Source organism: Tupaia chinensis, unplaced genomic scaffold, assembly GCF_000334495.1.
Source record: "Tupaia chinensis unplaced genomic scaffold, TupChi_1.0 Scaffold000361_2, whole genome shotgun sequence".
In the NCBI taxonomy this organism is placed as follows: Eukaryota; Metazoa; Chordata; class Mammalia; order Scandentia; family Tupaiidae; genus Tupaia; species Tupaia belangeri.
In genome coordinates, this window is record NW_006159858.1 from 3,587,296 (window position 1) to 3,600,316 (window position 13,021).

The 13,021-nt window shown below is 37.6% G+C and overlaps 1 protein-coding gene across 1 annotated transcript in view; it reads right to left on the minus strand.

The window, feature by feature from the left end:
• Positions 1–217: 217 nt before the first annotated feature.
• The window catches only part of CATSPERT (catsper channel auxiliary subunit tau), a 161,226-nt gene continuing 148,422 nt past the window's right edge, over positions 218–13,021 (minus strand). Inside the window, 4 exon segments of the mRNA XM_014589560.2 lie at positions 218–449; positions 452–712; positions 4,873–8,529; positions 11,076–11,153. Of these exon segments, the coding sequence (XP_014445046.1) occupies positions 402–449; positions 452–712; positions 4,873–8,529; positions 11,076–11,153 (4,044 nt within the window). The 3' untranslated portion in view covers positions 218–401.

Sequence of the window (13,021 nt, forward strand, 5' to 3'; positions counted from 1 at the left end):
TCACATTTCTCTCTCTCTTTCTTTCTTTCTCTCTCCCTCTGGTCAAATTTAAAAAATAAATGAATGAATAAATAAAATAAAATAATTATTTTTTTTTAAAAAGAAATCAGAATTGGAGTGATATAGAGAGAGAAAATCCGGTGGACAAAACCGCTAACGAATTTAAATTGAATATGTGCTCCTGGGTGTGTGCCCCAGGATTCATAAACAAGAACACGTTTACATCAAATGTGTTTATTTTTCCTTTTAATCAAAACAAGATGGTTTTGACAAGATGAAACTTGGTTACTGACTTCTATCACACGGAAGGACAGATCTCTAAACCATTTTGTCAGTGGAGAAAGGGTAATCTGACTGTCGGTCTCACACATCATTCTGCATGGTTTAACATTTGGATAATATCACAAACGAGCGTACGGTTTTCCATATCCTCTTTTAATCTTTTTGGGGGCCGCATTTTACGCATGTCATAATCTGAGTTTGTGTCACTGACATGAACTAAGCCTGCTGAAACCATGCGAGGACTCGCAAGCTTTCCAGTGGCGCTCTCTCGTCGTTTGTTCACCTCTGGAGCGGTGTATGGTCTCATGGAGTGCTTTGTCTGATTATAGCTATCATCTGCATTCTTTCCTAACATCTTTGCTCTTGATTTTACTTTCTTAAGCTGTTTAAATGAAGTCACTGGAAATTCCTCGAATTTATCTGAACAATCCTAAACATTAAAATAAAAGATCAGATTAGTACGTTAGATTTTTAAAAGTACATTTAAAGTTTACAAGGACTGAAATTTGTACTGACAACAAAGAATGAAAGTATCAAATGTGTCTTAGGCAGTCCACAAATTCAGATCTTACACCCAATGCCTCCCATTAGATACTACCCTTAGAAACCATGCCTCGGGGGACCAGCAGATGGTATTATGGCTATGTTGCTGGACTCCCATGTAGTCGACCACAGCTCGAATCCTGGACCTGGTGGCTTAAACTCACACTGGGCACGTGTGCGTATGTGCCCAAGATCCTGAGAGGAGAATGGAGAAGGGGTTGTGGTGTGGCCATCCCCCCTGAGGGGTGATTTCTCGCTTTCTGACTGTCTCTTTCTCTTTCTGGCAAACGCGCGCACCCTATAGCAAGAACCTCTCCAAAAAAAAAAAAAAGAAAGAAAGAAAAGAAAGAAAGAAAGAAAGAAAGAAAGAAAGAAAAAAGAAAGAAAGAAAGAAAGAAAGAAAGAAAGAAAGAAAAAGGAAAGGAAAGGAAAGGAAAGGAAAGGAAAGGAAAGGAAAGGAAAGGAAAGGAAAGGAAAGAAAAAAGAAAAAGAAAGAAAGAAAGAAACCATGCCTTAAAAAAAAAATCTTATTGTTTCTGGGGACACCAGGTGACATGATGGTTAAGGTACCTGGGTACATGGCCTACCGCATGGTTCAAGTCTCAGTCTTTGGCAGCTTGGAAAACCCTGGACACATGTGCATGTGTGCTCAAAATCCTGAGAGGAGAATGGAGGAAAAGGGATTGAGGCATGGCCATCCCCCTGGGGGGTGATTTTTCACTTTCTCTCTCTCTTTCTCCTTCTCTTTCTCTTTCTCTTCTTTCTCTTTCTCTTTCTCTGGTAAGTGCACTCGCCCTATAGTAAACTATTAAACAAACAAACCTTACTGTTTCAAATGATCTGTTATTTCAAAATAGATGGACGATATGGAGCTGGAAGCCAGAAAAACTTACAAGGGCTGTCCTCAGAGGTCAGACTCCTAGGCTAAGCTGGCCAGCCTACTTGGTAATTCTCCACCAAAATACTCCCTGCCAGCCCCAAATATAAATCACAAATGTTTTGTATTTTATTTTCATATCATCCAAACTTTGATCATTCATTCTTTAAAAGTTAATTCAATAAACACCTTTAGTATATATACACATGGAGAGAGCGGAAGAGCAGTAGCCAAGAATATGGTTGTAATATTTAAACCATCTTTTTTAACCATAAAAACATTTTTATATACATTCTGAGAGTATGTATATAAAAGTAAAGTAAAATATTTGGAAAAAGAATTGGAAGAATATACACTAAAATAATAAAGGAAAGGTAATTTTCCTCAAACTTCCTGCAACGTGGCTCTGTTTTATCATTTAAATATAACAATGTACAAGAACGCCTACAAGGGTATGAAGCTGTTAGTTCTTCTCAGATTCTCGTAAGCTGGTTCCCTCAGCTGTTCCAGCAGTTATTCCTTACCTCCTCGCAGAGATAGGCGTCCCAGAGGAATGGGCTGCTTTGATTTGGAGACAAGGAGGGAGTGGATTAATAGGACAGGAGAAGGATGGGTAGGACTGATAAGAATTAGAGCAGCCAGAAAGATAAGAGGTACGAAAAAGAAGGTGTCAAGCCTAAAGACCAATTCTGCCTACTTTACATTTCTGTCTGGATTTCAGGTAAGCAAGGAAACATTCTTCCTCTTCCCTTTCCAGTCCTTGGAATGACTAGGCGAACCGCATCTGTAAGGGACTTTCTGCTGCCTGAGTAATAGTTTTTCTTTGCAGCTGATATAATTGATTACTGGAGAGCCAGGGGAAGCACGGTTACTTTTCTGGGTGCTCCTGCAACTCGATTTCTCTCTCCTATTTTGATTCCTTCAATGGATTCCTAGATTTTAAAAAATAAGATATGTCTTTCTAATCAGTGGACAAATGCCCTCTTACCACTCAGTTCTCTTTCTGTCAACGTTACTAGGAGACAAGCTTAGGAATACTTTGTTTGACAGAAGGAAATAAAAATAACTCTAGCTCCCTTGCCTGCTTTTAGGATAAAGGTTCTGAGATTCTACATGATCTTACACCATTCAACATAAACACAGTTTATTTCATTTGAAAAAATGACATAAAGATTTATTCGTCTAAAGGAACTTTAGAAAGTCTTTTCTCTCCAACAACTATGATCTCATGTTCTACGTCCTTTTCCTGGTATGTACAGACACATACATACACACATACATGTGTACAAGAACATACACGTACACATACACACCCAATCCTAAATAGATGAATTTTTATATAAAAAAAAAATAACCCTGAGAGTATAAGCTATATGCTGCTTACCCTGCCCCTACGTTGCTGATACAGTAGTTTCCCCTCATCTGTAGTTTTGCTTTCTGAGCTTTCAGCTACTCGTAGTCAACTACAGTCTGAAAATATTAAATGGAAAATCCCAGAAACAATTCCTAAATTTTAAATTGTGCATCATTCTGAACGACATGATAAAAACCTCACACTGTGCTATGCCATTCCCACTCAGGGCATATCCATGCTGTCTACGCTACCCGCACTTAGTAGGCAGCTGGGCTGCCAGATGGGGGGGGGTATATAGGGATATAAAGGGTGTGGCACTGTCAGGTATCCATCTGGGGTCCTAGGACGTATATCCCACAGGTAAGGGAAGACTATATATATATAGACTATATATAATTTACAGTATAGATTTGTGAACCCTTAGCTACATAATATAGACTATATATAATTTACAGTATAGATTGGGTTGCTGGGAAAGTCATGACAAATTTTTTAGGTTTTCTTTTTTTTTTTTTTTTTTTTTTTGAGAGGTTTTTGCTATAGGGCACGTGTGCTCGCCAGAAAGACAGAGAGAGTCAGAGAGGCAGAAAGCAAGAAATCACCCCCCGGGGGGATGGCCACACCGCAATCCCTTCTCCTCCATTCTCCTCTCAGGATCTTGGGCACGCACTCACACGCGCCTGGCGTTGAGTTTAAGCCACTGGGTCCGGGACACGAACCGCGGTTGACTACATGGGAGTTCAGCGACATAGCCATTATGCTAACTGCTGGTCCCATTTTTTAGGTTTTCTATGCAAAAATGTGTCATGACTTTCCCAAGGATCCAGTAATATTTATCCTCCACTATAAAACTAATGATTTACTGTTGAAAGCAAATTCAAAGTCGCTATCTTGAAAATAGATTTATTTTTTCATTCAAAGAATTATGCACATCAAATGATCAATTTCATATTCGTTTTAGAATTCACAAATTTTCCCAATTATAGGTCATACCTGTTATACTGTACTAACAGGGAAGAGCAGTGGTCCCTAAATTAGAGTAAGTCCCTTTCATTCCTAGACTTTCACTGTTCCTTACAATGATCTATAAAACATCCAGGAAAAGATTTACCTTCCTGACTGTTTTACATTAGTATTAAAAAGAGACTCGAATTCCCATTTCTCAGCAGGAGATATAGCAGAGGGATGGTGGTAAAAGAAGAAAAGAGCAGAAGTTAAATGCAATTTGTGCAACTCATAATCTAATAGCTTAGGAATTGTGCATAACCCTAATTCTTAGCAAATTAATTGGAACATAGTAGGAACTTTTTATTTGCTTTCTAAAAGAAAAAATCCAACAAAGAGGAACTATATAGAGTTATATCTCCGTGAAAAGCAAATCTGTTATATTTTCAGAGTATATGGCTACTGGCAATGGTTGTACAGGTTGCGTCTCTCCATAGTCCATGAGTAATTCTAGTCTGGGCTGAAATCCAGCCAGTTTTCCACAGGCTGGCCTGTAAGCCTTGACTCTAGGCTGTACCAGTCTGGAGAATCTGCCCAGAGAAAAGGGAATAATTTTCTAACTCATGGTCCACAGAGGGTGCCCTTTTTCATACACAGGCAGTAAGTGTGTGAGTCCCCTGATTTAGTGACAGTATTTTGAATTAGGTGTGATGATATTTGAATTTTAGAAGAATTTTTAAATTTGAAGTTCTATATATCTTGAGGCAATTAAGATCACACACACACTTGCATGCAGACAGAAACACCCTACAGTAAATTATTTACAGAACTTTGCCAAATACAGAAGTAGAAGTCAGAAAATCATGATTACATGTATAGTTCTTCTTGCAGTCCAGTGAAGTAATGTCTTGGGAACAGATTTCCTTAGGTGGATTCTTGTGGCAGGCAGTGTGGTTGGTAAGATCCGAACTATCTTGTTAAATGACTTTTTTGGTTTGGGGACATGGTCTCTTTCTTTCCGAATCTTAGATTTTAGATTTTCTCTCGTCAGTACTTCTGGGAAGAAGAATGGCTTTGAGTTTTTCTCATCTTCTAGAACTTTATATTTAAATGACTGCAATTCAGGGACCCTGGCACATTTTTCATAGAAATTTTCATTTGGTTTTATAGAAGGAGTGTGCATTTCTTTTTTGTACTGTGCAAATGTTACTAAATGTTTTTTATTGTTGTTGTTATTTCCTTTCAGTCTCTGATAATACTGGTCTTCTAGTTTTGGTTTCATTCCCATCTCTGATTTGATAGGATGTAAACTCTGCCAGGAAGGGAAAGGGAGTCTGTTTAAGTATTCTTCATCATCCCTCTGCAGTGTACAATTATACTGTGTTCTTATACACGGTGATAATACTGCTTCAGGTTTTTCCTGAACGGTCCATTTATAAATGTTAATGTGCTCCTGTTTTTCCAGGGACTTCATTTTCAGCATCCTTTCAAAGCAAGCCTTTGATTGAGTTATTTTTGATTTACCACCCCAATTGTATGGGTCTGGTATCTCTGTTTTATATACAGAATTTTCTGCACAAGAAAGCTGCACGAACCCATGGTCTCTCCTTTGATTCTTAAGCAGTGTACCTGGAAGCCTTTCTACTGGTTTAATGAATGGAATTGCCTGGGTAACTTTGTTGGAAGAAGGTTGAACTTTTATTAAAGTTACTGTTTTAGGTCCTTCTTTTGGGAAGTAAGTGTTCTGTTTCCTAATTACTGATGGATTTTCTTTTAAATTGTGTAAGGAAAAATATTCCTTTTCTTCATTTCTGATCAATTCTGTTTCTATAAGTGTATCCATAGGAACCCTTTGTAAAGAGTTTTTTTGAAAATCTTTTGAATAGTTATTTTGCTTTTCTGAATGCTTCTCCATAAAGTGATTTTCATCTCTTAATTCTGAATCTGTCTTTATACATTTTAATTGTGTGGGACTAGAATTAAGAAAACGTATATGCTGGTTGATCCCCTCTAATTGGCTTTCTGTCATTACTCCTGATTTTGAAAGTTTTTCTATAAAGAGACACTGGAGATGTTTGCTTAAATCAGCTTTTAGATTTAATAATTCATTTTCTGATAAAGCTGAAAGACAATTCTGTAGAGATTTACTTAAAGGATATTTCATGTTTATTTCAAGCCTTCCACCAAAACTCCCCCTTGAAATATCTTGTCCTAACCCATGAAAAGGTATTGAGGAACTTTTAGTTCTTAGAGAAGATATGTTTGAGTGTGTAGTCTCAGATTCTGTCTCATTAAATAAACTGCTTTTTGAAAGGTTTTTTAGGAAATAGTTTTGGAGAATGTCATTTAAAAAAGATCTTAGTTTTATTTCTAAATGTTTATCTATGAAGTGATGATTAAAATTATTTATAAAAGACATAATTTCTTTTATAGTTTCTGAATATTTCTCCTGAAAAATGCTTTGTCCTTTAGGTTCTGCTTTCTCATTCATCAAATAGAGATTTTGATAGATTTTTGGTAAGTCCTCTTTCAAGATATGCCCTGATTCTGAGAGTCTTTCTACAAGATAATGCTGAATGTGTTTACTTAATTCAGATTTCAAATTTTTTACTTCTGACTCTGAGAGTTCTTCCAGAAAAACACGCAGCTTTGGACTCAAACTAGGTTTTCTGTCTAATTTTTCTGCCTTATCAAAGTCCATTTGGATTTCTTCAAGGTGTTCTGTATCATGAGGAAAAGAATGTCTAATAAGGCTTTCTAATTCTTTTTCTGGTTGTCTTCTTTCTGACTGATTATATTTGAAAAAAATATTAAAGATGTTCTTTAAAAAGGATTTGAACATAACCGCATCTGACTCATTCAGTTTACCCATTAAAGAGGCGCCTAAATTTTCTAAAATAGAACTTAGATCATCTTCTTCACCAAGCCTCTGTCTGTTTCTTGGCAAATCTGTGTTTTTACCTGGTGTTGGATGATATTTTGAATCTTGTAGGAACATATTTTGGTCTTCCTCTATAAATTCAATTCTACTGACAGAAGATGTGGCTTCTTGAGGAATGGGCATATACTGCTGGGAAAGAGCTTCTGTCTTGCTTCTGATTCCTGAGTAATCATCAGTAGAATACACTGGGCTTTCTTCAGGAAAGCCTATCTTTGTGTCCAGCGAAGAACTCTCCTGGTATTCTTTATTTAATTCTATCACTTTGATCATCCCAGATTCTAAAAGAGTATCTATAGGAAATGCTTGTATTATCTGGCTTACAACAGATTTAGGCTGTGGCAATTCTGTTTTTTCGTCTTTTTCTTCATATTGAACTAGCACATGCGAAGGTAAACTTCTCTCCCAAAGTGTGGGATCCTGCAAGTCCTCCTGTGTCTCCCTTGACTGCCTCAGTGCCATGTCTAACTTTGAGAAGATCGGTGCAGTGAATATTTGCTTGATGATGTAGTCACTGGCCATGCCATTTACCCCTGATTTGGAGCTACCTACTTCACTTCCTGAATGCTTCCTTTTGAAACTACTCTTTTTTTCCATTGGCAAATCTATCTCATCTGCTTCTAAGTGTTTTTCAGAGACATAGTCTTCTTTCTCTAGAGATGTTTTGGATCGACCTTTAGAAAGCGAATCTTCAGAAATATTTTTAATGATTTGACTTAAAAGTGACTTTGAATTTAAAATGTCTTTTTCTGAAAGCCAGTTGCTTAAATCTTGGATTTTTTCAAACACTTCTTCTGTCGTACTACTTGATGGTTTATCATGAATGCTTAGAAGTGGAGAACTACTTTTCTTTGTTGCTTCGGTGTTTATGTAAACTTCCGGTTTAGAAAACAATTTGTCTGAAAGGTCTTGGAGATTTTTATTTAAAATCGACTTGAGTACCATTGATTGTCTTAAATCTTCTATATGGGAGGTGAGATTTAATGACTTTGAGAGGCAACACGTATTTACATTTTCAGTCACTGATGATTCTCTTTTGAAGCTTGGTAAAGATGCATTCTGTAATTTTTTGTTTAACTCATTCTTATTGTCTAAACTTTTTATTGGGATGGTACCAGGATCATGGGATAACTTTTTCTTAGGGTCTAAAGTCTTTGTGGTTTTAACAGTAGGATCACTAGCTGACATAGTCTTGGAATCGGAAGTCTTTATTGTGTCGACAATAGAAACATCAGCTAACTTATTCTTGGTGTCTGAAGTCGTCATTGGGTTGATAGGAGGATCTTGGGCTGACTTATTCTTAGTGTCTGAAGTCTTTATCGTGATGATAGAAGGCTCACGGGCTGATTTATCTTTAGTATCTGAAGTCTTTATTGCAATGATATTAGGATCATAGGCCCAGGTTTTATCAGTAGAGCCTGCAGGTGTTGATCGTGCTGGATAAGGGGGATCTTGGTCTTCATGCTCTATAACCTCTGCACTTAAAAACTTTCCACACTGGTATATATCTTGGTCTTTTCTTTTTCTATCTGACATTGTTTTGTTCAGATTCCTTAGAAAAGGGTCAAAACCAGCCTTGTAGTTGAATTTCTGAAATTGCAATATTGAAAAAAAAAAAGTAAGAAACTCTATAACATTTATTTTAAATCTATATTTTCTCTAAGCACCCTGTCAATTTACCTCTTCATCCACTCACTTTCTACAAAGGTAGAAAAGCAATTTTAATTTTATGTGTATATATATATCTATATATATCTATATGTATCTCCGTGTGTGTATATGTACTTATCTATCTATCTATCTATCTATGTAATCTTTTTTGGTTTTTGCTATAGAGCATATGCGCTCACCAGAGAAAGACAGAGAAATCACACACACACACCAGGGGAATGGCCATGTCGCAGTCCCTTCTCTTCCATTCTCCTCCAGGAATTTTGGGCATGCACACACATATGCTGGCATGATTTTCAAGCTTCCAGGTCTGGGGCTTAAACGCAGTTAGCTATGTAGGATTTTAACCACCATACCACCTGCTGGTCCCTGCTTTAAAGTATTTTAAAGTGGAATAAAAATAAGATTTTAATGTAAAATGTTAAGATTTCTAATTCTGACACTATTTTGTGTCTGAGTGCTTTTTGCTGTCTGTAATATTTTTAGATACCTAAAAGCTGCCCTAAACAGTTTAACAACTCAGTTTCCATTATTAACTACATTCACTAAAACAGTAGCTACCATCAGGATCTGAAGCTTATTCATATAAATATTGGGTTGTAGAAAAAGTCATGACACATTTTTGCATAGAAAAACATTGAAAAATACATCAAGGCTTTTCCAATGACCCAAATTTATCATTTTAGTAGTAATGTAGGAAAAGTTTTTTCAAGACAAGCAAGTAGATATCTCATGAAAAATGTTGTAAATATTGTTTAAATCTTTACTCAGAGTTTAGGAGGAGCCTTTTAAAATTCATAGAAAATACACATGAAAAAAAAATTGGCATGGATTTCTTTTTTCTTTTTTGCATGAAAATAAACTGGTTCTCTAATTCCATTTCTCCATGAATTTTCTTAGGTCTCCATGCATCTTCAAGTCACGCAGTCCTTAACATGTGATAGTAGAATCTTGCTTCTTGATGCATACTATATTTGCAGAAATGATTAAGAGAAAAGAATTTAAAAAATCTAGAATTGGGGCCAGCAGGTGGCATGGTGGTTAAGGCACTGGACTCCCACTGGGCAGCTGTGGTTCGAGTCCCAGCTGGTGACTTGAAAATCACACCAGGTGTGTGTGTGTGTGTGTGTGTGTGTGTACATGCCCAAAATCCAGAGAGAAGAATGAAGAAGGGATTGCAGCATGGCCATCCCCTCTGAGGGGTGATTTCTCACTTTCTCTCTCTGTTTCTCTCTGGCAAGCTCACGCACCCTATGGCAAAAACAAAACTCACCCTCTGAATTGCAGTGTAATTAATATCCATAGACAGTTTTGTGGCTCTGGGATCAGGCTATTCTATTATTGAAATAGCTTTCAAAATGAACTCTGTTACTCAAAGCCTCTGTTCATACAACTACTTAATTACCCAAATGAAAAAAGCACATTGTGGAATAATCAGTTTAATTTTTTTTTGGTGGGGGGGGGAGGTTTTTGCTATAGGGCACGTGTGCTAGCCAGAAAGACAGAGAGAGAGCGACAGAAAGCAAGAAATCACCCCCGAAGGGGGATGGTCACATTGCAATCCCTTCTCCTCCATTCTCCTCTCGGGATCTTGGGCATGCACGCACACGCACCTGGCATGAGTTTAAGCCAGGTGCGAACCATGGTCCAGGACTCGAACCATGGTCAACTACATGGGAGTCCAGCAACATAGCCATTATGCCAACTGCTGGTCCCAATATTTGTTTTATTTTATTTCAACTTAATTTCAAAGTTCATTTTATTGGGTATAATTTATTATATCTCATTTTCAAATGTTAATAGATATCCATGTGATAGATTAAGAATTCACAGGTGGCTCACCCTTAGCTTGGTGGTTAAGGAAGCAAGATCCCACGTGGCTGACCACAGTTCAAATTTCAGCCCAGGGTCTTGAGAAACACTTCAAGCTCATATAAGTGTATGCCCTAAATCCTGACAGGGTGGGAAAATGGAGAAAAGGGGGTTATGGTGTGACCATACCCCATTAGGGATGCTTCCTTCTTTCTTCTCCCTACCTCTGGCAAGCACATCCATCCTCTGGCAATGAAAAAAAAAAAATCCATTGAGATTTTTTTTTTTTTTTTTGTTGTTCGCTATAGGGCACATGCGCTCATCAGACAAGAATTATTTATTTTATTTATTCATTCATTTATTTTCATTTGACCAGAAAGAGAAAGTGAGAAAGCAAGCCACCAGGTCTGGGACTTGAACCGTGGTGGGTCATGTGGAGGTATCCAGCACCTTACCACCACACCACTGCTGGCTTTTTTTAAGAAATATAGATGCCCAGTTTTATTGAGATTTATTAGGGCAAAGGTGGGAGTTGGAAGTTTCTAATGTATTTAAGATAGCAATGTGTTTGTAATGAATACCTAATTTTGAAACCACTGAATTACGTATGCTAGTAATTAAGCATAATTGGGATAAGATAGCTCAGGACTCACCTGATATCTTGGTTCAACTTGAATATATTCTGATCTGAAAGATGGTGGTGGACTGTATTCTGTCCATGTAAAACCCACCTTGTTAAAAAAGAAGTTTTAATTTTAGACAACTTAGAAAGATAGTTCCCAAGATCATTTTATTCTTTCAACAATCAAGAATATAAAAAATATTAAAACTTAATTAAGTATTTTTCTCACAACTATTATACTTAGCCAAATATCACAGAAATCTGTCTATCTATCCTAGCTCCTTTGGTATTGTAATATTCACCCTATTAAATCTGCAAAATCAAAATAATGCACAGCAACTCAAGCAGCAGCAAAAGTGGATATAAAATAGAATCATCAGAACAAATGTAATCTATTTTTTTTTTTCTTTTTAGAGGTTTTTGATTAGGGCACATGGACTCATCAGAAAGACAGACAGAGACAGTGAGAGAGAAAGTGAGAAATCACATCCCCCCCCCCCTGAGGGGATGGTCATGCTGCAATCCCTTCTTCATTTTCCTCCTGGGATCTTGGTCACATACTCAAAAGTACATGGCACGAGTTTCAAGTCACCGTGTCCAAGACTTGAACTGTGGTCGGCCATGTGGGAGTGCAGCGACCTAACCGCTACACCATCTGCTGGCCCCTGTAATCTGATTACTAATGGTTATAAATGCTTTTAGATAACAAATAGCAGTTTATATTATATTGAGACAGCATTTTCAGTGATTCTCAACATGTCATTGTTAAATGAATAGTTAAAACTGCTTGAAGAAACACTCGGTGGTAAATCAATTGTACAGTAATTTCCCCTTTATCCATGGGGGATACAAAGTCTCAGTGGATGTCTGAAACCATAGATAGTACCAGATAATACCAAATGCTATATTTTTCCTATACATACATACCTATGATAAAGTTTAATTTATAAATTAGGCACAGAATGAGATGAACAATAGCTATATTAATAGAGAATAATTATAAAAATCTACTATAGTAAAAATTAAGTGATTATGGGCTTTCTCTCTCTCAGAATATCTTTTTTTATAATTATTTACTTTATTTTTATTTATTCATTCATTTATTTTTTAATTTGACCAGAGAGACACAGAGGGTGAGAGTGAGAGAGAGAGGAAGTGAGAAAGCAAGCCACCAGATTCAGGACTCGAACCCTGGTTGGCCATGTGCGAGTGTCCAGCACCTTAACCACCACGCCACCTGCTGGTCCCTCTCTCAGAATATCTTATTGTCCTGTACTCACCTGCTTTTTGACTGCAGTTAACTGTGGGTAACTGAAATCATGGAAAGTGGGACTACGAGTAAGGGCATAGGGACAATCACAGAATCACAGAACCATTGAGTTTTTAGAAATGGAGGCATTTTAGGGACCAGCAGTTGGCGTAATGGCTATGTCGCTGGACTCCCATGTAGTAGACCATGGTTCAAGTCCCAGACCTGATTGCTTAAACTCACACTGGGTGCATGTGCGTGCGTGCCCAAGATCCCGAGAGGAGAATGGAGAAGGGATTGCGGCGTGGCCATCCCCCCCCAGGGGGTGATTTCTCGCTTTCTGCCTATTTCTCTCTGTCTGTCCGGTGAGTGCTCGCGCCCTATAGCAAAAACTCTCCCCTCAAAAAAGAAATGGAGGCATTTTAGAGTCAATTCAGTCCTAGTCCTTATTTTACATGAGACTCTGAAGCTGAAGTGTTTCTTCCCCCATGTTACCCAGATGATTAGCCGCCTAATCTTACGTGCCCTAAATTCTTCAATCAAGATTGCAGCGAGAGGCTGGGTGGCTTTAGAAGGACCCTGGTGTACGTCCACACTGCCGAGTTACCCAGACCATTAGATCACCTAGTCATTCGAACCGCTTTCCTACACATCATCTCCTTTAGCCCCAAAGGGTTAGTTAAATACCAAATTAATTAAAGTAACAATGTAACAAATGCCGTTTTTAT